The sequence below is a fragment of the Prunus mume genome, linkage group LG2 (genome assembly GCF_029339155.1).
Source record: "Prunus mume cultivar Tortuosa linkage group LG2, ASM2933915v1, whole genome shotgun sequence".
Classification (NCBI taxonomy): Eukaryota; Viridiplantae; Streptophyta; class Magnoliopsida; order Rosales; family Rosaceae; genus Prunus; species Prunus mume.
In genome coordinates, this window is record NC_142699.1 from 4,569,325 (window position 1) to 4,594,412 (window position 25,088).

Genomic DNA, 25,088 nt, shown 5'->3' on the forward strand with positions numbered 1-25,088 from the left:
ATAATTAAAATATAATTACTAATTTAACTAATTAAATAAGACAAATATATTATTTAATTACTAACAATAAAATTTTAAAAAATTAATTAACCTAAATTGCAAATGGCATTTAACACTAGTGGATAAGATGTGGTACTCAAAGGAGTGCCACCTCCAACAAAAAAAATGGAAAGTGAACGTGACGTTTGGCAAGAGGTGGAGGAAAATAAAGATGGAGCTCTTCCCCAAATCTATTCCCCCGATCTCAATTTTTCAGATGGGGGAAGGAATGTCACGTGCTTAGTGGAATTGTTTAAAGTAGTGGCTACATGTCTTTAGTTGATGAATACTGATAGAGTTGCATGTCTTTTAAATTTTAGTTGAGTAACTGTAGGAGTCATAGTGGAGAGATGTCGTGAGAAAGTATCTCCTATTTTTATGCTTTTAGGTAGAATCTGGTCTATGTATAAATTTCAATGAGTTTTCATTAATGGGACAGCAGATAATATTCCTACTATTAGCTTATCTAACCTGGATGTTTTGGGTTCCCTCGAAGCAACCCTTTTCATCTAATTCTTATCCCAACTGAGCTTTCTAGATATTGTTGCAACCATAGGAGGCTGTAAGAAGAAGACTACATACCAACTCCTTGTATCTAATCGCCCAATCACACGAGCCATGTCCCAAGCATTGACCAAAACATGAAGGAGATTCACTCCTAGATTAAGAGTCTGAATGAGGAGGCTGAGAAGAAACAAGTCCAAGTAGTAACCAACAGGATTGAGTGCCTGTAACAACAGATCATGGAATAGAGAGGCATGCTTTTTAGACGAACAATATGAAGACTATGCAGAGGCAACCATGTTTCATGGGCATGATGAACCTACAAGATCGTCATATAGGGCTTGGTGGTGGTGGGGATGAGATGATTCTGCCATTTGGGGATCAAAATGACATTAATGCTATTTGGTATAATAATGTATTTTTCTCTTGAATTATTTAGTGTTTGTTTCTAGACATCGTCTCTAGGTGATTTCTTTGATAATTTAGCCTCAAACCACAAATGATTGAGTTTTTTTTTTTTGGTCAAACCACTGTGTTATTTTGGTCAAACCACTATGATATTGGAACATTTACTTGATTTCTTATTTTTGATTTATTGTAATTGAGTATAATTTATAAATATAAAGGCATACGCCTCAAATGATGAAAACATTGAACAATAATCTGAAAAATATTTTGGATTAACTAAAATGCAAAGAAACCACAGTTTAATATCAAGAGGATAAGATAAGAAACTTTGATTAAGAAAAAGGATAAGAAACTTATACTAACGAGGTGTTAGTTGCATTGGCTCAGGCCTTTGGCGTGCTTCTAAGTTGTCTTGGGTTCAAACCTCTTAGTTCCCGTGTGTGTGAGCAGTGCAGAATCCATGAATCATTTTCAAGGGAGCATGTCAATATTTAAAAGGCTAGAAGGTAAAAAAAAAATTAGTCAACCACATGGGTCTTAAGTCTATTACTAATTGATTATGATCTATATAGTATATCAATTAATATATAAAAAACTCATGTCAATTACATAATTAATTGACCAAATTTGTACCAAATCATCAATTAATCTAACGAAAATCAATATGAAATAATCTAATAAAAATGCATATCAAATTATCAATTAAACAAACAAATCATAATTAATTTACTCGAGTTTGCTATTGCTCATGTGAGAATACACAGAGAACCAAATCAGAAAAATAAAAAAAATAAAAACATAACATATTATAAATATAAAATACCAAACAAGACCAAACAAAAAAAGAAAGAATCGGTTGCTGAAGAATTAAAAAAAAAATCAGAACCGGACCTTAAGGTTAAGGCTTGCTGGGAGGGATGAGAGGTGTCAAGTTATCAATATCAAAGCGGGTTGGGCTTTCCTTCTTCAACACAAAGTCGTCCTATGGCTTTTGAACACAGTGCAAGCTTTGGATTGGAGGCAGAGGTAAAGCTTCTTCTTCGTATTAGGTTTCCTTTGCCAATGCGTCTTTTTCTTTTTATTAAATTTTTTTTTTACCTAGTTCAAAACGATGTTGTTTTGGCTAAGATCCTTTAAATAAATAAATACAATATATATATATGTCTCTCATTCTATTGAGGAAACCCTCAAATAAAGCCCTTTAGGGCATCCTACAATTTTTTTTTCCAATGATCCAAATCATCTATTTTTTAGGTCTTTATTCATAGATCATCCTTACAAAAAATTAGACAAATCGGAAACCGTTTCGATATCCAATTGTGTCCTACAAAATCAATGAACACGGTGTTTCAATAAAGTACTAAAATTTCAATAACTCAATTGAATGGTCAAATGATATCGGATTCAAGTGATTTTTTGTACAGATAATCTTTGAATGAGTATCTACAAAATAGATGGTTTGGATTAATGAAATATAATCCGGAGTGGGCCCTACAAGGGGTGTCCCTCAAATAAGCTTATTTGATGGATCCCTCAATGGAAGCTCTATGTATATATATAAACGTGCAGTGTAGGCTGCTCACCAAAGAAAAGAATTAGCCTCTTTGATGCATTTTTACAAACAGTTAGTAGGCATCTGCAGAGGGGCAACTTCTAGAGCTACCAAAGCTTTTTCCAGCGAGGGGAGGTGCAGTTGCACCTCCTTGCGCCTCTGTGAGTCCGCCAATGTGTGTGAGTTTTCCCCCTCCTCATTCCTAAATTTGGCCAAAAAAAGGGATAAGAAATTTATCAATTTTTTTTTAATCAAATAAGAAACTTATGACAAAACACACCTTTACCCATTGTACTATAATATATATCATTTCGTTTAACAATTAAATATAAAACAGAAAACAAATTATCTTCCACTTATTCTAGAATTTCCTAAACTCAAACGTCATGAATATTAAATAGATTAAAATAATAAAACAAATTAAAAAGAAATGTCTACATTCAATATTAACTAACCTCTCTATACGCATCTACACTTGCTAGAGGCTTTTTTTTTTTTTTAAAAAAATTTATTTTATTTTATAATTAAAAAAGATAATGAGTAGTTGTGTTCCATAAAAATAGGATTCATTATCTGAATTTTCTTTTAATTTTAATTTTTTTAATATGAAAAAGTGTGAATTTATCATATTATTTTCATTTAATTAATAATTTCAATTCTTAATTTTTGCATTAACCAAGGACTGAATTTGCATTGACCAATATGCAGACCCAAACAATTGAATTTGGATTTAGGGACTGAATTCCAAATCCACACCCCAAATCATCCTTTATCCAAACATGCCTAAAATTAATCAATTCAATAACAAATGCATCTATACATTTATAAGTTCATTTGTCTTTAGAAAAGGTATGTAATGGGTCGAATCGGAGGTGTGTATGCCATATTCATCCCCATTCCTGTTTAGCTTTTTGTCCCATTCTCGTTATGATAAAATACCAAATCTCCCGCATTTGGAGTGGAATGTTCATTCACCCCTCCCGTAATATCCGTTTGTATTAAAAAAGAAAAATGCAAAACATATCCCCGCATTTAATTCTCATTCAAAACGTAATCTCCAAGAATTCATTAGGTTGCCCTATTCCTACTTTATATATAGCGTAGGCTCTCCTCTTAAGAAAACTCACAAATGCATCATCTTCTTACTAGTTTGCATTTTTCATTTCATTTTCTCTGAGAGTCATTTCTAGAAAGAAGGTGAAACTAACCTACATCAGTAATTACTTGAGTAGAGAAACAACATTCAAGAAAATGAAGTAGGATCTAATGAAGAAAGTGAGTGAACTCAACAACCTTTTTGATGTTCCAGCATGTGCCATAATCTATAGCCTACATGAGATTTGGCCATCCTCTCTCCAATTGCAATGCGATCTTAAAAAATTAAGACCATGCTAGAGATGGAACAAAGCAGAAAGATGGTGAACCAAGAAAGTTTTCTGAGGCAGATGATTGAGAAAGCCAATGAACAATTGAAGAAACAAAGGAAGGAGATGACGAGGGTGCTATTCCATAGTCTGATTGGTAAGTCCCTCCACAGTTTGAACATGGTTTCTTTGAATGATTTGGGTTGGCTGATTGACCAGAGCTTGAAGGAGATTCACATCAAAATTAAGATTCTTAATGAGGAGAAGGAGAACAAACAAGTCCAAGTAGAACCAACAGGACTGCTAGTGCCTGCAACAACAGATCATTGAATGGAGAGGCAGGCTTTCGAAACTAACAGTATAGAGACGATGCAGAGGCATCCATAGTTCATGGGCATGAAAAACCCACAAGATCAGCATATAGGGGTGGGGGTTAGTGGTGGTGATGAGATGATTATGCCATTTTGGGGTCAAAATCACATTAATGTTATTTGGTCTAATAATGCCTTTTTCCCTTGAATTATTTAGTATTTGTTTCTAGGCAGTCTCTCTGTACTGGCCAAAAGTGTAAAGTGATTTCTTTGATAATTTTGAATTCATAATTCAAGCCGAAAGTTCGTAAGTCACAAGGACCAATATAAATACAAATAATTATATAAGGTTAATACAAATATGGAAGCGCAGTAACCACAAGAGATTAATCCAAATATAAAAGAGTTCACCAGCAACAACAAGCGCACAATATATACCTTAAATGGTGAACCATTGAAAAACCTAAAAAAGATTGATTAAAATTTTAAAAGTTCTCATTGGAAAATTGCATTGGCCTATAGACCAATAGTCTAGGTTTGAACCCCCGTGGTACCTACCTTCCAAACCTTGGCACCACTATTTAATGTCACGAGGGTAAAAGGGTATGAAACTTAGTATTAAATAAATAAAAACATTAAAAAAACCCACATTCTAAAGTTGGCTAGTTACCCTCCAAAGGAAGTTGAGCCCATATTGTCAACACGCCCCTACACATGTGAAGAACTTTCAAGCCTAAGACATGGGAGTACGTATGGTTGTTGGGTCCAACACGTGAATATATGCTCTAATACTATGAAGGATGTTGAGGTTCCATCCCAAAATTAATTACAAATCAGGAAAGTAGCTCAACTCCATATAATCTCATGCTAACTCCTTTAACAGTTCAAAGTTAGACAATACTCTCAACATCCTCACCCTTTCACACATTTTCCCTTTTTTTATTTATATATTTTTTCATTTATGTTAATAAATCTAAAACAGAAAACACATAATAGATGACAAATTATCCTCCACTTCATTAGAGAATGTATTAACTAGGATTTATTTTGTTTTTAAATAGATTAAAATTATTAAATAAATTAGAAACAAATGTAAAGGCCTGAATTAATTGTAGGCTTAACAAAGGAAATATGGGTTGAGGCCTCCCGGTTTGAGTCACAAAGAGAACAAAAATGTGGGAATTGACCTTGTCATGCGTCTTCTCTAAAAAACAGATTTCTGATTGTTTTATGTGTGTGTGTATATATATATATATATTAAATTCTGGGTTGACACCGTGCTCCTCAAGAACAATTTGCTTATTATTAATTTTATTTAAATCACCGCTTAATATTGATGTGCAAGGCTTTTAGCATTGTTAATTGATTTATTTTAATAGCAAGTTAGTTAGGGAATATTTGTATGTACATAATTTGCAATCCCTAATCAAGGATGGACCAAGTGGCTTTGACCAATGAAGCTTCTAATCTTTAATAAATCAAAAAGAAGTCCGTTGGAAGCCAGAGCTTCAAGTATCTTCTTGTATAAAGGAGTGCCTCTGAGCTCATTGAAAAGCAGGCACTTCTCATTGCATTTCAGTTGAGAGAGAGAGAGAGAGAGAGAGTGGCGTCAATGGTGTCAAAATCAAACAAAATGAACAAGCATATTTGTCCCTATGCCCTACTAGGACTGTTTGCAGGTGTTATTTTCAGCTCTTGCTTGCATGGGTCTCAAATGAATTTGGAGGAGCAACTTAATAGAGCCCCTGTTACAGAGAGTTTTGGTGAGTTCAAAATCTATCTCATACCTTTTGTTGGCTGAAATACGTACCTTGACGGTATGAAGAAAACATTTGTTAATGTAAACCTACAGAAGAAACAGAAATACATTAAGAGTTGATTATGCAAGAAGCATTTCACCTTTTGATTTTAGATAAAAACATTATGTGCTCCTAACAAACACTGTAATCTGGCTGTGCAGTTCAATTACAAGGCACCGTGGCTAGAAGGATACAAGATGGCTCCATCACTCTGACAGTTAAATTCCTCCATTTCTTAATTGCAAGGTTTCTACAGTTCCGACATTTATCCCCTGTGCAGCCACCACCTTATTCTACATCGATGCTATTCTGGGTAGCGGTTACTCGATCAGTTTCTTCCACGTCCAACCTCTCGTTGTAATAAAGATAATAATTTTAGAAATTTTGGTCACCATTCTGTAATTACCTAACAATTTCAATCAAAATTTGCCAACACCACTGCCCCTTTTTTTCCGTGTTACTCTAGTCTTTACCGTCAATGCAAAGGAAACACCATTCCACGCGGCCCATATTCATGAAAACACAAAACTCCATTTTCACTATAACAAAAATTTAACGGGAAGCTTGCACTTGAACTGTTCCATTCTATAGTCAAATCTGTACCGACAACTTAAACATAACAGGGGAAAGACTAGAACATGTAACATGTATAGGACCACTGTATTGAACAAAGTATAGTGTTTTTGCTAACTGTAAAATAGACGAAGAATTAAAGGTCAATGCAATTTATCACCATCCAGCCACTCAAGTGTAGGAACTAACTTGACCAAAAGCGACTTGAAGTTTTCACCAGAAATTGCATTTCCCACAATGGCTAATTGTGTCAAGCTCATGCTTTTAAATATCAGAACAGCTTCCCAATTATCTTTCACACTGGCACCCCCAGTCACAATTTCGTCACTGTTCCAACTAGTTTCTTCTGTATGGGAAAGAGGAGTAGAACATAGATACCTTGTCGTATCAATAGTGTGTGAGCCTATCTCATTGTATGAGATATCCAACACTTCTAGTGACTTCAACAGTCTCAACGGCCCCAGAGCAGTTAAACTACCAAGCTTGTTGTTACTCAGATTTAAGCAAGACAGAAGCTGCATGGCCTCCAATCCTGTCCAAGGGACCAAGTATAAGACATTCCTCTCAACAGAAAACAATCAAATACATCTTATTGGCTACTAAGATGCATAACGTACAGACAAAGCCTTAGATAACCATGCAAGATGCACCACAAAGGGTACAAGATGCACAACATGAGCAAAAGAAGCATACCTTCAATTGAACGAAGTTCATTGTGGCTGAGGTCTAGCATTTGGACCCACAGTAATTTCTCAATTGAACCCATTCGTGATAAGGATAATTTGCTTAGTCGTAGACATATATCATTACCAATGCTTGAAGAAGCCAAGTTTTTATAGCTAAAGCAGTGGTTTAACAGAGACTCCCTGTTGGAAGTTACCTGCAACATATAACAAACTATGAAACTTCAAAATGCGAAAACTAAAGTAAATGGAAGTTCTAATAAGTTCTCACTTGTTAATAAATCTTAAATGTCACTAAAACACAAAAATAGTTGCCTACCAAAATTCAAATGAGGTTTCTCTAAACAAATACCAACATTACATTGGACCAGTTCTCCCAAAAGACCAATTGAAACAAACAGAAACATAATCTTACAAATATATTAAATATTTTTCACTTCAGAAATCAAAATGTCGGATATAAGTGTAGCATGTATTCTATAAGCCAGCAATGATGGGAATCCAGACGCATGCAGCATCACCATATAAAGTACATATATATACACTTTTCCATTGCAGAAATTAGATTATTTAATTGCAAAATTATGAGTCAGTGTAATCCAACAAATAGTTCAGGACCTTCAGCCACTGACACAATCACAGAATGTGAATATAAATCCAGATGCACACGTAGCAGCATTATGAACAAATAAGAATGGACCATGACTTACTACATTAGGAGAAATGATAATTACCTTCTGCAGCAAAACTAAGCTGTGCTCATCTTTGTAATACTGAGAATGTAACGGGTCCAACTTTATTAAATCAATATAGAGTTCAAGAACTTCTTCAGAATGGGCCATTTTGCTTGTACGTGGAGACAATATAACATCATGCGCTGTTAATAACCTTGCTAGTGTAAGCTTTCCAATTTTACTGCAAAAAAAAAAAGTGTTTTACTTATAGAGATAAGGAATAATACCAAAATGGGAAATTCAGACATTAAAGCTGCACATGAAATGTAACCAGCCAACCAGTTAAGCTCTGACAATTCCCGGAAGAGAGCTATTTCATTAGCAATAGTCTCTGCATGCCAATTTGACGCTGTCGGCTCATGATCATTAATAATTAATTGATCAATAGGAACTACTTCATCTGGCTCCTGAGATTGTGGTTGGTACATATGAAAGTTTTCATCTCTCCACAAAATTCTCTGCCCACCCTGCTTTGTAGCTGGTTCAGTTTCAATAGGGTGTAAACACACTTTGAAAGCAAGCTGTGTAGGATGGCTATAGTGAATGCCACTAGCAGAGATGATGCCCTGAGACTGCCCAACACTAATTTTCAGCTGATAAGCTTCTGAAGAATGGGGCTTTACATCTGGAAATTTAATATGTGTAACCCAAACTTGGGACAGCTGGGAGTTATTTTGTAAAAGTGGTTTCCAATTAAGATCTTTTGTGCAAAACAAAGATTCAATGGTTATAGTGGATGAATTTACACCTTCAACAGCTTGATTGAAATAAAGAATCAGTGGAACTGTTCCTGAATCAGACTGGAAACTATCAAACGGAGAAAAAGAAGAGTCATCTGAGCGCCTATTTCTCGACAAAATGACATCAGATTCATGGGCAGGCCAAGAAGCAACAAGAAGAGGAGCATCTGTTTTCACCATTTGATCAAGAAGCCAAAGATAATAAAACCAACCACTTTGATCATCTGGATCCGTAAAAATAGCATCGTGTACATGCTCATACTCATCATTCAGAACCTTCTTTTTTGGGAAAAACCCTTGGGATTTTTTCTTCATCAAATTACACAGGAGTACACTGCAATTTGATCAATAAATTCAATGAATAATAAACATGCTTCATGAGGTAAAACATACAATCAGAAATTGATCTTTTTTCTGGATGTTGTAACTGTTTAGTAACCTAACCAGTGAGTACATAAAAGTGCAAGCCAAGAAAAATGGCAAGGAATCCTAAGGAAAATATAAATCAATTTTATCTTTTTATTATATCTGTTTGATGCAATTACACAATTCTATTTTCCAATTTGATTTTGCCTGGAGATTACTAGTGCAAGTAGTATAACCAACACACTAGGAACCAAGTCAATACAGTACAATATAGCAGAAGGGCCATATTCAGTTCAACATTTGAAGAAACTACATTCCTTTGGCTTGTAAGTAAGCAGAGGAAAGAAAGTAGTTTTTATTTACAAATGTAGAATAAAAAAGGCAATTTGTTACAACAATATGTCAAATTGCACTCAGAACCGCCAAAATTTTATTTTTCTTATCTATACATTCACTCCAAGTTCTTGGAAATAACCAAGGAGGGACAAGTAATACATTGTTCTAAACATAGGTGAGAGATGTTACTAAAAGGCTGAATTTTCTTTTAAACTTAAATAAATTTGAATAGAAAGTTAGCTGTAAGAGATAGTTCACAAAAATTTGATTATTTGTTTCAATTTTCAGTCCACGGTCTAATAAAATGACTCCCTTCCACATTTTCTTTTCTTTAACCAGTTACAGTGTTTACTCAGATCCAACGAGGCTCAAGAACTGGTAATTTAACATCTGCATGTGTGGTTTGGGACAATGTAACATGCATGTATGTTAATATACACTAACTACAAAAAACAAGTAGCATCCAAAACTAACCAAAAAGGAATGTGAGTTAAATGTTTGTACATGAATCTACTGATATAATTGGCTGCGGTATATAAAAAATAAATAAAACACATGTTTCATGACAACGTATTCAATCATACATTCCAATCCAATTAAATTCATAATTGATAAATGAGTACCAGAATGCTCATGACTAAAATCAAATACTGCCATACCTCCGATTATGCCATGCCGAATAATTGCTGAAATTGTGTTCTATCATTTCCCTAGTGTAATCCAATTCTTCCTCCTCTGATCTATTCAATAACGCAGCTACAAATCTGGAAGGTAAAAAAATTCATAAAACAAACAAACTAATGAGTAAATTGATATCATTCAACACAAATTTGAAATTGAGGGCTCCTCATTCCTCAAGCAGGAGTTGCAACTAAATCTTACCGGCGGTAATTCCAAGCATTAAAATTCCGGGGATCCAACTGCTGGAACCTTTTGAGAAGCTTCAATTCGCGGTCTAAAACCGAATGGCCCTTGCTCAGCACCCATTTTCGATGATGCCAAGCTCCGTAGGATTTGAAATTGTGTTTCAACGCGCTTTCTACCTACACAAACACAAAACTCGACAATTTCAGCATTTCAACTAATTTGAATTTCATCTCAACAAACAAAAGCAAATTTGAATTCAAATACATACAAGTCCGAGTTCTTGGTCGAGAATGGACTTGAGCGAGTCAGGATCGGACTCGGACTGCGCGAGGTTGTGCTGGACGACGAGTTTCCTGTAGTTCCAAGCCGTGTAGGACTCGGGGTTCTGCTGGACGAGCTTGGCGCTCAATTGCTGAGCTTCGTCTGTGTAAATCTTGTTGTGGTGGTTGGAGAGCAACTGAGACTGGAGAGCGCGAAGCCCTTGGGCTTGGGCGGAGGAAGCAGCTTCATCCTCTGGCTTCGCGGCTTTGCGAGGTCGTCCGTGCATTTTGCTTTCGTCTTCGGCGGGATTTGGAGATCGCTTTCTGCGTTTGGAGAAGTGGTTCTCGCGATTTAAATCCTTCGATTATCCAATCAGAAATAAATTTGTTTACTTAAGCCTTGAAACTAGAGATATTTAGTCTAAACGGGAGCGGATCTGCCTCATCTCTCCCTCCCGTTCTCTCTCTTCACGCCAACAACAGTGGCAACGGCGGTGAGCTTGCCAAACTCCGAACTTGAGGTGACTGACATCAAATTTCGAGGCCAATCTCTCCCTCTCTTTCTATCTCTTCTTGGCGGCCTCCGATGTGGCTGATGCAAAGTGAGAGACAGATAGGGAGAGAGGAGAGTAAGCCAAAACAGAGAGATAGGGGGTTTGGGTTGCACTGTGGGAGAGGGAGAGGGGCGGTGCAAAAAGAGAGAACGAGAGGGAGATATGAGAGAGAAGGGATTTCAGTTGCTGGGTTGCATAGGATGATGAGCAGAGGCAACTATATTTTATTTTAAATAAATTTAGGTTTTAGTCATAAAAAAAAATTTCACAAGACAGAAAAATTTCTCAACTTTAAAATCAAAGACATACAAATGTAGAGGATTCCTTAGGAAATCAAAAAATAAATAAAGGCAATTTTGTTCATTTTGACTTTTTTTGTTAAATTTCTCTCTCTTTGGTCTTTTCCAAAGTCTTTATTTATTTTATTTTTCAATTTTAATGGGTACAGTTGTCGAGAGATCATTGGAAGAGGATTGCTTACTCTAGCATCCCTGTGTCAGGGAAGTTTTTTTAAAGGTTTTTTAGGTTTTAAATATAAAAAAAATTTCACTTTTGGAAAAAGCCAAAATTTTTAAAAAGACAAAAAAACCACTCAACTTTCAAATCAAAGCATACAAATGTATTGGATTCCTTAGTAAATCTAAAAATAAATAAGGCATTTTTGTCCATTTTTGCTTCTTTTAAAAATTTTCTCTCTCCTTTTGCTTTTTCCAAAATGTCATTTTCGAAATAATGTATTAACAAGGCACACATTTCAATTTTTAATTGGACTAACATTGTAAATTCATTAAAAGTCGTATGTGCTCTGAAAAATTCATCGAAAATTATCCCAAACTTGTAATCACATCTATTTTTAAGTCGTGACGTCCAAATCACAGGTACTTTTGGTTAGATTAATTTGTATTAATTTTAGTTAGATTAATTATGTAATTGACATGGATTTTGCTCATATTTGATAAGAATTTTGATAGACTAATTGTATAATTGTAAAACTCTTATTTACATTTTTTTTAAATTGATATTGTTATATATTTTTTATTTTCTTTCTTTCCCTTCTTTCTTTTTTTTCTTTCTATTTTATAATTAAGTGGGTTGATGTGGAAATGCAGAAAACATGGGTGTGTAGCTCGAGATAGAAAGCCAAAACATGGGTGCTAGAATAAGGAATGAGATCCTAACATGCTTTCGTTATTCAAGATGATGTCTGATTCTTTCATTACTATTTAAACCATAACGTCTTTCAATCTGAAAACAAAAGCAAAGTAGAGAGAAATTAATCAAAATGGAGTTCCCTTCGATTCCTGGAGCCTCAATAGATTTAAATTTATCCCTTGCTCTTTCTTCAAACCAGGAAACAACACGTGAAAATGTTGTGTTTCCACACTCCAATTTTCACACCGGTTCTACTTTTGTGCAAGCTGCAAATATCCACAATGAAATCCCAGCAACTATCAACATGCTTACACCATTGCAAACTTGGTAATGGCAAGGAGGTTTGACAAGATTGCAACGGAAGAGACCAATTTTTTTAAAGCTCACTGTGTTGCTTCGGTAGCAAATGTAGGATTACGTCTGCTAGCGAGAAACCAAGAGTGTGCTTCATTGACTGCTCTAGTCGCATTCTTGAAGGCCGAAGTTGTTGAATTGCATGGGCAACTCAAGCAATCAAACCGACATATAGAAGCACTAAAAAAGAAAAATCGAGACTTTGTTGAACTGGTGGAGGTCTTACAAACTTGAGTATCAAGAAGAGACAGATAAAGTCTCATATTGTGGAATCAGGAAGCGCGCCATGATGATAACGTCTTCACTTTTGGGTATTAGACAAATGGTTTCTAGCGCGCCATTTGCGTGTTTGTATGTATTTTTATAACAAAATTTATTAATTTATATTATTAGTTTTAAATAATTAGATAGAAAATGACTCATTTGTCCTAAAAAAAATGCCTCAACAGTTTATTCTAAAACAAATTCAATATTTTTACACTATGACCCTATGACCCGAAAATTATGGATCCACCACTGCTTTTCCCGTCCTTGAAATTCCCTCACAATGCAAACTACCTCAGGACCCTTCAATTCATTCAATAAAATTATAAGATCACTAATTCAAGCCTTTTTTTTTTTTTTTCATTTTTTTGGTTGCATGAATCCCAGAAACCCAATTGAAAGACCATCAAAATTGAAACCCTTCCAATTATGAAACCCAAATTTGAGGGGAGATCAGGAAGAAGAGGATGTGGTAGTGGAAGAGAAGGGGGCCACAGGGTGGAGGTTGTGTGTGGCTTAGGTTTGGGGCTGTCGAGGTTGGGTACTTGGCTGGGGAACTTTGTGACTGCCCTTTGTTTTGCTTAAGGGTTAACAGTGTTATTATTAGGGTTAAGTGGGTGATCACGTGTCAACAAATTATACAAGGACACGAAAGGACATGAAAAATAGGGACAGTGGATCCCCTCCCAAGACTAAACACTGATCGGAAATTTCTCGCAAACATTATTTAAACATTCCTTATTTTCTATGAGGTTTTAGATCACAAAATGGTCATATCAGTTTTTTTTTTCTTCTTTTCTTATAATTCTTCGATGTTTATATTTGTATTATAATACATGTATCATTCACTTATATTATAGCACTTCAATTGGTAACACATTATACCATGAGAAAAACTTATGTCTCACACCTTATAGTTTCTGGAAAGTCGCAATGAAATGGAGGAAATAAATCATCTTTCGTTCCTTCATCATTTAACTAAAATGAGTTTTGGGAATTTGAAAGAAGATTATTTGGCCTTCTTTTTTTTAATTACATTAAAACGGTTCTAATCCTATCCCTAACCCTACCCATTAGGCAACAAAGGCTTCTTTACCAAAAGAAAATAATTAAGTTGGCCTTCTTCGTTTTACTCATTTGGAGGAAGAGACAGCTTTGTTCACGCAGTAAGGAGGAAGAGTTTATTTATAAAAATAAATATAAGGCTGACAGATGAAACCCCAAAAGAAAGAAAAGAAAAATAATTAGCAACGTCCATAATTCACTATTCCAAAAGAAATCCTGGCCAACAACATACACGCCTTCCATCCACAAGATTAATGGGGTATTCTACGAACTGGGAAGTTAATCAAATCAGTTCAGTGAACACAAGCCGATGCCATAATCTAAACTACAAAGGGGAGGGGGGATTTCTCACACATACACTACCAAGGTGCCGTGAGGGTTCAAACCTAAAACCCCTGTTCTGCAAGTCAAGGCTCTTTCTCACATCCTTGTTCAAAACAACTGCAGGCCTCACTTTCTGTTAGATAATAATAAGTCCTACTCCTACCATATATTTCATTTTTCTTTTCTTTTATAGGAATACTCCTACCATATATGTTACACCTGCTTGGATTCATTTCCTGATTGGTTCAGACCAGCCATGACATTTGAAGCCTCCAAATAATGTATGTCGGAGCTGTTTGCAAGTGAAACCGCCTTCCCTGCTTTGGTCACCATATTCGCTTCCTCGGCCACGGAAGTTATATTTCCACATGAAATTGGATTTGCTCCCACATCAAGAGTCCCGTTGTCGTCGTGATTGAAAAGCTGTAGGTTGGAGTTGTCTGCAACTGAAACCACCTCCCCTGTTCCGGACACCATATTTGCTTCCTCAGCCACAGAAGTTATATTTCCACAAGAAATTGGATATGCTCCCACATCATGAGTCCCATTGTCGTCGCCGTGATTGAAAAGCTGTAGGCTGGAGTTGTTTGCAAGTGAAACCGCCTCCCCTGCTTTGGACACCATATTCGCTTCCTCAGCCACGGAAGTTATATTTCCACATGAAATTGGATCCACATCAAGAGTCCCATTGTTGTCCCCGTGATTGAAAAGCTGTAGGTTGGAATTGTTTGCAAGTGAAATCGACTCCCCTGCTCCAGACACCATATTCTCTTCCTTGGTCACAGAAGTTATATTTCCACATGAAATTGGATATGCTTCCACATCAAGAGTCCCATTGTCGTCGCATGATTGAAAAGCTGTAAGTTGGAGTTGTTTGCAAGTGAAACCGCCTCCGCTGCTCCGGACACCATATTGACTTCCTTGGCCAAGGGAGTTATATTTCCATATGAAATTGGAAATGCTCCCTCATCAAGAGTCCCATAGTCGCCATGATTGAAAAACAAAGCTGTTGACTGTCCCTTTTTTGCACTAAAAGTATTAACCTGGGGAACCGAACCAGGTTCCGAGGCAGATGTTCGATTCTCACTTGGGATAACATGGGACATCGAGTCATGAGCGTTTGGTGTAACTTCTGCATCCATTGGTTTAACAGATGGATTAGCTCCCCCTCCTGATATTTCACTACCACCTACATTTCGAACTTGAGTCTGGCCCACCATGTCTCCTGAGAGTTTCTTTTTGAAGTTTCTCTTCTTAAATCGACCTTTCTTTGGTTTAGGAACATTAGCAGTCTCTTCAGATTTAGTATTTGATTCTGCCCGCCTTTTTTTAGATGGAAGCACTGTTAACTGAGTGTTGCCAACTGGTTCCATAGATGACTCAGATTTACTTGACCGGATAGCTAACAGAGCAGTTCTAGCTACTTTTATCTCAGCTTCTTTTTTCGTTTTTGCCGCAGCTCCAACATAACGAATTCCCCCGATCTCTACAGTACATGAAAATAGTGGCACTCTACCAGGAGTTTCTTCCTTTTGGCACTGATATAAAGGAATAGCATAATTCATCTTCTGTGCATACTCTTGAAGCAGATTTTTGCACAGACCAGTTTCATGCTAGAACAAACAGCCAAATCAAAGTTAGCCATGATTAAACTGAGATGCAATGTCAATGAGTCAGCAATAATAACAAATTTAGCTTTTCTCAGTAATTCAGTGAAGGATAAATCAACTTACAATAGGTTGTGAGATGGATTGATTGATATCACCAGACTTAGCTAACTCCACGAGAGCAACTTCGGCAGCTGACTGCTCTGCTAACTTACGATTGGAAAACCCAAGCAAAGAATCATATCTGACATTGTTAACTATTACTGTGGACTTAAAGGAAGGCTCATGAGAAGGACCTTCTTTTATAGTCTCATATACTGGTGTAGGTATTTCCACTTTTTGTGCATATTCTTGTAACTGGCTCTTGAATACATAGCAATTTGAAACACCTTGTATAGGACAGAAAATATATGAAATAAGATACATAAACCCAAGCTTATTAAATCCATGAGAAAGATACATATATACGACATGAAACTAGATAGGTATGAGCCTTCTTTCCAGGGGAAAGAACATGATTCCATAGCCAGCTGACGTACTATTACTTTCCCAAATGCATCTAATTCATTCTTTTTCTAAACTATCTAGCAGAGAAGGATTTTGACACACAATAATGGTAACACCTTGATTCTTTTATGTGAGTGCAAAAATTCTGGAAACAGACATTTGCGCATCCTTCCATACCTTTGCACATCATACCCACATACAGGGAAATCAAACAAAGGGGAAAAGGACTAAGATAATAACACAGCAATACCCCACCCAGGGAAAGAAAAATCTAGAGCCAAATAGTACATCCTTTTGCTTCCAACAACACGCACTCCTAAGGGAAAAGGTAAGAAATCAAAAGAAAGAAAAAACAGTGATACCAAGTAAGGTCGACTATTCACCAAACTAAAAGTCTAAAACCAATGTTAACTATTGACTTCTATTTGTGGTAGCCAATATTAACCACTGATACATTACCCGCACCAGTTTGGCACTCACAAGTAAAACGATAATCAGCTTAAATCACATTTCCGCCACATCCACACGAAACAACGACGGTGTCTTTTTTTCTAAAAAGAAAAATTTCAGATCAAATGAGAGAATTAAACTTTTGAATTTAGCTACAGTTGATGAATCTATCAACTTAATGACCTTGTGTCTCTTCTCCACATAATTCCTATAAACTATGGGGTGATAAAAACCCCAAAGAAAAGAAAGAAAAGAGAAAATTTATCCTGGCTGCATTATTTCTCACACAACCATGTATGGGCAAATAAGATCATTCAATTTTTCAATGCCCAAAAAAACCCATTTTATTAAAGGACCTCAGAAACAAATGAGTAATTACTAAATAGCTTATTCTCCAAGCAAAAGGGAAAAAAGGATTTTTATTTTTATTTTTATTTTTTTATAACTTATTCTTCACGATCCAGTCTAATATTGAAGCTCCAAAAAAAAGGATTTCTTTTTTCCCAGGGAACGACATATACATAGCACCAAGACAAAACAAAAACTTAGGAGAAACAAAAGGGGTTAATATTGTGAATACCTTGAAAGCCTTCGTTTGTGGCCATAGCTCTGACAGTTTCTTGACAACAGAATGAAACCCAGTTCTTTGTTCGTGCTGAAAATCAAACAAACAAATAATCAGAAAATTATGAGTAGCTAGAAGTATAAGAAACTAAAATGTAGAAGCAATGACTCCAAACCCATAAAAGAAAATTTAATATAAAAAAAGGAGAAAAGTTAAAAATGAAAACTTTATTCGCATAATCACTAAAGCCCAACTCTTTGTTTTGTGGTGGAAATCATCACAAGAAAGCACGCAGAGTAGAAGCTAGGAATTTTGAATCAAAATAGTAAAATAAATGTAGAAGCAAGAAACTATTGTAAATGAAAAGCTTTTTCATTACAACAATAAAGTGTAAACTGGATTTAGAAAGGGGAGCGAACAGTTCATGAAAATTACGAAATAAAACCAGGAAGAGACATATATAGTGAAATTGATTGAATATCAAATTTAAACCCTAGCAGAGAGAGAGTACCTGGAGGTTGTCTGTTTTGTCTTCTGGCCGGAGCACCTGGATTTGTCTGATAGGTAGAGAGAGAAGGTTAAATTTTTTTAAGGCTTTTTCTTTTCTTTTAAAAACTAGAAACCCATGAGAAATGGACTGGGACTTTTTCTGTTTCTGAAAAGAAAAGAAATATCGGGCCGGGCCCGGGACTAAAAAGTTTGGACAAAGTGGTTAGGATTCAATTCTCCCCTCCCCAATAATACTTGTAAAAAATAATAATACAAATTTATAAATAAATTCAATTTTAGACATATATTTATAAAAAAATTCAAATATTATTTAAACATAGAAACACATCCAAAATTAACCCCAAAATCAACAGTTGTATATTTTTTTTTTGTGTTTATAAATGAGTTTTGAGTGTGTGTAATGATGGGTCTTTGATGTGTTTATAAAGTGTTTTGGGTGTTGGGTTTTTTTATAATTTCAGCCCTCATTTTGGATGTTTTAATGAAACTCCCAAATATAATAACATAAATTTTAATTTTTATAATAAAAAAAATATTTTCAGCCATCTATTGCTTGTTTTTTTCTTAAATTTTATTTACAAATCAATGATAAAATCTTGGTAAATAAACAAGAGACGTGGCAAAATCATAATGATCCGATGACATGCATGACATGAATACGCACGATCTTAATAAGTTGTCTTGATAACAAATGACCCCATTTAATGACCGGTTAAAAACATATTGTGTTTGTATTAATCTACAAAATTCGTTATCGACTAGCTAAAAAATAAAGTTATTTTACTTTATTTATTCCTTATGGGACTTTTTTTTTAAAAAATGTTTATTGTATATAATGTTTTCATAATGAGCTTATGTTGTAAAATGCATTTTAGTTTTTTTTTTAAAAAAATTATTCTTTTTCAATAACGAATATAATGTCTCTAACATGCCAAACATGCGCAGGTAATATACGACATGTTTCACCTATTAAGGAATCTAATTATGATTAATATTGTGTACATTTTTGGTATGTTAGAGCCATTAAATGCATTATTGAAAAATAATAATTTCTTTTAAAACAATTAAAACTTAACTAAAATGCATTCTTCAACATAAGTTCCTTATGAAAAGCATTAGTGTGATGTGAAACTAAGAGTCTCTAATGCCTAAGTTAGTTATGAAAAGCATTAGAGATAGGTGAATCAGAATAGAGTTCTTAACTCTAGTAATGGTTACCTTCTCCACAAGGTGGTGGTTGGCTTTTACACGGCTCATGGCTAGTTTTTAGTAGGGAGACTTTGAAAAAACACAAAGGAGAGAGAAATTTTGTAAAAGAAGCCAAAATTGACAAAATTGTCTTTATTTATTTTTGGATTTCCTAGGAATCATTTACATTTGCATGTCTTTGATTTGAAAGTTGAGAGGTTTTTCTGTCTTTTTTTAAAAAGTTTTGGCTTATTCAAAAAGTGATTTTTTTTTTTTGGGCTAAAACCTAAATTTACTTTTTTGGTAATGGTGGGAGACACGTCGTGCATTTATTGAGCCTGTCAATACTCGTTATTTGACACGTCAATTCAATAATCCGTTTGATTTGTGACGCAGGATGATTAATGGGTTTGATAGGCGTGTTCTTTGGTCCATTATTGTTGTGATGATAATGGTCGCCTATGATCAGCCTGATTTATAGGATGCCTTTAGACCAAAGGTTGACCTGGCTGGACTTCTTTGTTTATCCATAGTAGGCCTTTTAAGGACATTAGAGTTGAGCATGAGCCAAACCTTGCATTTACCATGCCACAGAGGAAGCGTTCTCTACCAACTATACCAAATGTTACCATCCATTCCTAATCAATGCTTGATTAATAAGTGTGGACCTTCATTTCTTGTGATTCTAGTAGGTGGAAAATTCTCAATAAAGAGTTGGTGAAATGGAGAGATGTCTTGACAAAAGCGATGGACAACTATAAAAGCGGGAAAAATCATAGCAATGAGGTAAATTATTTGTAATTTTCATTTTGTTAATTTTAATGTCATATTAATTTTTAGGGAGTTTCACTAAAACACCCAAAATGAGCACTATTGAAACATATAAACACACCCAAAACCCATCATTACACACACTAAATTTATTTGACTTTATGGTTGATTTTGGGTGTGTTTTATGTTTAAATATTATAAATACATGTCTAGAATTGGGTTTATTTATAAATTTGTATAATTTTTATTTAAATGTTTCTTGCATTTTCTATATTTTGTTCCATATTTCTTGTATTTTCAATATTTATTTAAATATTTCTTGCAATATCTATATATTTTTTTAATATTTCTTGCATTTTCAATAAATTGTTAAAATTTCTTGCATTGCCAATATTTTTTAAAGTTTCTTGCATTTCCATTTTTTATTTTTTATATAGATTATGCAAGCATAAATGTGGTATGGTGCTATTGGGCAATGCAAAAAAAATTTCAAATGTTGGGAGGCGGTGAAGAATTGTAAGAGATTCAGAATTATTCCAACGAGTCCAACGGTTGTGTTGAACGAGACGCCACTCCATGATTCACGGGCATCGGATTTGCCTATGGATTCCCCGATGAGTCAAGACTCATCCATCGAAAATGAGCCAAGACCTATTGGGAGGAAGGCGGCAAAGGCGAAGAGAGGGAGTAATTCTACTAATGCATCTAAATTTTTGGAGGAAATTTCAAGGTAAAACGCCATGAGACTTGAAATAGACATGAAAACCGAAGAAAGCGATAGGGCAATCCAACTAGAATATGCAAAAGAAATGGAGTATAAATGCAAAGAAAAGGAGTATGTATGCTAAGAAAATATTGAAAAAAGGATCGAGAAACTATGACCATGGATACAAGTCATATGTCCTATGAAACAAAACAATTTTAGAAGATAGAACGAAGGGATGTTATGAGACGAAAACTTTTACGTGACAATGGACCTAACAACACGGATTGGTTAAATGATCAAAACCATTAAGTTAGTTTGCTTGCCTTTCAGTTCATTGTATTTTAATGTTTTGTTTAAAAAATTAGTTGTAATTCATGTATTTTATTTTATTAATTGTAATGATTTTATTTTAGTGAATAAAGAAAAAATTCTTTATTTTATCTGAAATTTGAAACAAAAATCTTATCCAAAAATTTTATCCGATTATGAGATATTAATAGTATTGACACGTAAGGTACCCAATGAAAAAAAACAAAAAAATGAATAGTATTTGTCATGGCAAAGAGCAACTACTGAAACACACATTGTTTTTTAAGGACATCCACTATTCACGTGAATAGAAAGCAAACTACTGGAAGTACTCTGAGGAGCTTAAAAAAGAAACAAACCAGTGATGCAATAAATGTGACCTCATTAAAACCTTATCATAAAAAATCCTAGAATTGAAGAAAAATTCGGCCAAGTAAAAAGAAAACCACTACAACACAACCACAGTGTAAATATTCTGGTCCAAACTTTCTCCCTGACCAATGTATCTTTTTCTTTTTTCTTGACAAAATGAAAAAGTCCCAGCCCATTTTAGGTTAACCCATCGTGGGTTCCTCTTGCTGGTTTTGAAAAGAAAAGAAAAAGCGATTAAAAAAATATAACATCGTCTCTCCCTCTCTCTCCCTTGGGACAAATTCAGGCATTCCGGTTCACAAAGACAACACAGACAACCTCAGGTACTCTCTCTCCTTCTTCTATTTCTCTCTGCTAGGGTTTAAATTTGAGACTCAATAAATTTCACTATATATGTCTCTTCCTGGTTTTATTTCCAAAATAATTATTTTTATTATCTAATTTTCATGAACTGTTGGCTCCCCCATTCTAAACCCAGTTTATACCTCATTATTGTAATGAAAAAGCTTTTTCATTTACAAATATTTCTTGCTTCTACATTTAGTTTTACTATTTTGATTCACAATGCCTAACTTCTACTTTGTGCTATCTTGTGATGATTTCCATCACAAACCAAAGAGTTGGGCTTTAGTGATTACTTGAATTAGGTGTAGAAAGCTAATAGAGTGAGTGAATTAAGTTGCAAATTTTGAAGAACAGCAATTGGGACATTTACAATTTTAATGATGAAGGTTTTGGGGTTCTCAATTTTATGCGAATTGTTAAATTCTCTTTAAATATTACTCTAGGGTCGATGTTTTTTGTACTTGTTATCTCATGAGAATTTAGGGTTTTTCTTAAGTAGTTTGAGGTTGACAAGTCTTTTGCCTTAAAGATTTTATGACTTGAGGTTTAGCTTCAATTGATGTTATTTTGACAAGAAAAAAGAGAGTGTCTAGATTGATGAATATTAATTTAATCAAATGGGTTTTTCTCAACTGTTGTGTTCAGGTTAAATGGACGAATCTGAGAAAAGAAAGGAACGACTAAGGGCAATGCGCACAGAAGCTGAAGAAGCTGAAGCTTCTCATAGTGTTACAACTTCAGCTGTACCCGGTTACCTTTCCAATCCGTTGGCTGAAGATAGTGCAGCTATACCAGTGCACGAGGAACCTTGTGCTCCTTCTAGGTTTGACTTTTACACAGACCCTATGGCAGCCTTCTCTTCTGACACTAAAAGGGTTAAAGTTAGCAACCAGATTGCGCCGAGTAATTTTGGACGTTCAAATACGGGTGGTTCTCCTATGGCAAGGACGGGTGGTTCTCCTATGGCAAGGCTTTCGTCACCTCTTTCAGGTAGTGTGTAATTATCCTCAGAAAAAATTTCTTTGAGCTGGATTTCCTATAATTCATGCATGGTTGGCCTATTTGATTTGATTTTGATTAAACTCTAGTCATGTGGGGGTGTATGGAAAACTCCTATTCTTGAATCAGTGAATAAGATATTGGTTTTAAAAGTGAAAATGAAATAGTTTCTAAACCATAAATTTTCTTCTTCAATAACTTTTGCCAGCTTATGGTATGAAGTTGGAAATTGTGGGTAACATTAAGGTTCCTTGTGTCACTATCAAATTATTTTCTTCGTTGGTGTGTGCTGGAAAAGATTTGGCTGTTTTTGTTTTAATTTCATTTCACTGCAAGTGTCATATACTTATCCAAATAGAAGTGTGGTCTTGTAATATTTGATGCATGCTCGGATTGCTTTCTTCCAACCAAAATATTGAACACTTGAAGTTCATCTTAGTTATCTGCCTTTTAGTTTTTGTCTTTTGTCTTTCCTCTTGATTTTGGTTTTCTTAATTTAATTTAGGAGGACCAAGGAACCCTGAAATGACTGCTCCTCCATCCCATCAGTTTCAGAGCAATTATTCACCAGATCAGAGAATGTATCAAGTACAACAAGGTTTCTGTCAAAACTTTGGTCCTCAAAGAAACCCCATAGGAATAGTGAGACCATTCCCTATGCATCATGGAAATCCACCCGAAGTCTGGAATGGAGCTGAAGGTGCTGCCAATTATAGTTTTCCATCTGATCCTTCAAGAGAATGCAGGTTTCCTGGCCCTGGGTTTAGACCACCAGGAAGCCTTGGATTTAGACCACCAGGAAGCCCTGTACTTGGACCACAAGGAAGCTCTGGATTTGGACCACCAGGAAGCCCTGGATTTAGACCACCAGGAAGTCCTGGATTTAGACCACCAGGAAGCCCTGGATTTGGACCACAAGGAAGCTCTGTATTTGGACCACCAGGAAGCCCTGGATTTAGACCACCTGCAAGCCCGGGATTTAGACCACTAGGAAGCCCTGGTTCCAATAGTGGGCAAGGCAGGGGGCACTGGCGTAGCAATAGTCCAAGCCCTCGTTCAGTACATGGAGGCAATACTAGTCCTAGTTCAAGTTCAGGAAGAGGTGGGGGGCACTGGAGCACAAATCCTGGATCGGGACGGAGAGGTGGAAGAGGGCTGGGCTCTCATGGTCGTTCTACAATGGAAAAACAATTGGGGCCAGAGCGGTATTACAATGATTCCATGGTTGAAGACCCATGGAAGTTTTTGAAACCTGTTATCTGGAAAGGGGTAGATACTCCCATGAAACGTTACTACAGCCCTGGCTCTTCAAAACCCCCAATTGAAAAATCTAGTAGCACAAAAGATGCTAGCATTTCAGAAGGCTCAAACAAGTCCACTTCACAGCCAAGCTTGGCAGAGTACTTAGCCGCCTCATTCAATGATGCTGTCAAGGACACACCAACTACATAACCTTTGCTTCTGAGTTCCAGGAAGAGCCTCTCACTGTATTAATGTACCGGTAAAAAAGATGGCAAACCAGAAGATAGAAGCAAGCGGTACAGAAGGTTCAAACAACTGCACTCTACAACCAAGCTTGACAGAGCACTTGGTCGCTTCATTCAATGAAGCCATCAATGGTGCACCAAGCAACAATTGCTCCTGATTTCCTGGAAGAAGTTCGAAATATTAATGCCCTTTAGAGAAAGATGGAAAACCATAGTGGTGCTAAGTAGGCACCAACTGGATCGATGGATTTCTAAAAGCACTGAGAGTTTGATGTGTTGGCATGTGATAATTTTCAAAAACAAAGGGAGATGTCAACTGGCTGCTGGTTTCTGGAATTTGTTTAAGACGGAATCATGGTATCAGTGTTTTTCAAGTTAAGGTTGCAATTAGAGAAGTTCCATTTGCAGTTGAATTATTTTCTCAGTTTTCTTTGTTCATGTTCACCGGAGAAAGATATCCTTGTGCTACAATTTTGCGTGCAAGCAATGCCATTCCTTTCAAGAATGTATTGGAAAAACCTAATCGCCCTTTTGCAACTTACTGTCCCCAAAAGTTGATTTTGAAACTGGCTTTTAGCACTAAGAAGTCTGTCTTTTGCAGCTTGAAGTCCGAGAACTGCGAAGATGTGTGCTTCATGTTTCTTTTTGTGAACCTAGTGAAATCTGCAAGTTTTAACTGCATAGATTATGCAATTCATCCTTTTTGGATTGCTTTTCAAGTAAAATATTCAATTTTTTATAATATCAATGTTATTCTAGGATTATAGCAATTGAGCTCTGCTACACGTCAATTTATTCATCATATTTTGTTCACCAAGTGATGTCTCAATCTACATTTAATCAAATATGGACTCACAAACACATCATTTGGTGAGTAAAGTTGAAGAATAATTTGGTGAGTAATATTATTGTTAGTGATATGCTTGCATGGTTTGAAATTAAAAACTCTTGGCTGTTTTGTGCAGATATTTGTAATTGTGGTCATTATAAAGGGAATCCTTATTCACTGTACTAAAGTCATCT

At 35.5% G+C, this 25,088-nt stretch overlaps 3 protein-coding genes and 1 pseudogene across 3 annotated transcripts; 2 read left to right on the forward strand and 2 right to left on the reverse strand.

The window, feature by feature from the left end:
- The first annotated feature begins 1,935 nt into the window (after nucleotides 1-1,935).
- On the forward strand, nucleotides 1,936-4,477 carry LOC103319532 (agamous-like MADS-box protein AGL80; annotated as a pseudogene).
- A 2,011-nt stretch (nucleotides 4,478-6,488) lies between these two features.
- On the reverse strand, nucleotides 6,489-11,311 carry RGTA1 (RAB geranylgeranyl transferase alpha subunit 1). Its single transcript, XM_008221021.3, has 7 exons — nucleotides 10,545-11,311; nucleotides 10,292-10,452; nucleotides 10,069-10,173; nucleotides 8,247-9,041; nucleotides 7,968-8,148; nucleotides 7,244-7,430; nucleotides 6,489-7,082 (listed from the first exon to the last, which is right to left on the reverse strand). The coding sequence occupies exons 1-7, from the start codon at nucleotides 10,821-10,823 to the stop codon at nucleotides 6,694-6,696; spliced, it is 2,097 nt and encodes a 698-aa protein (XP_008219243.2). The 5' UTR covers nucleotides 10,824-11,311; the 3' UTR covers nucleotides 6,489-6,693.
- Nucleotides 11,312-14,086: 2,775 nt separating this feature from the next.
- On the reverse strand, nucleotides 14,087-17,797 carry HYL1 (dsRNA-binding domain-like superfamily protein). The gene is given in 4 exon segments (XM_089046796.1): nucleotides 14,087-15,089; nucleotides 15,092-15,862; nucleotides 15,983-16,245; nucleotides 17,394-17,797. Coding segments are annotated over 4 exon segments (1,686 nt in total). The 5' UTR covers nucleotides 17,419-17,797; the 3' UTR covers nucleotides 14,087-14,462.
- A 3,560-nt stretch (nucleotides 17,798-21,357) lies between these two features.
- Nucleotides 21,358-24,860, forward strand: SIC (hydroxyproline-rich glycoprotein family protein). The gene is made up of 3 exons (XM_008221024.3): nucleotides 21,358-21,557; nucleotides 22,225-22,569; nucleotides 23,084-24,860. Exons 2-3 carry the CDS (start codon nucleotides 22,230-22,232, stop codon nucleotides 24,028-24,030), a joined length of 1,287 nt encoding a protein of 428 aa, XP_008219246.2. The 5' UTR covers nucleotides 21,358-21,557; nucleotides 22,225-22,229; the 3' UTR covers nucleotides 24,031-24,860.
- Nucleotides 24,861-25,088: the final 228 nt, after the last annotated feature.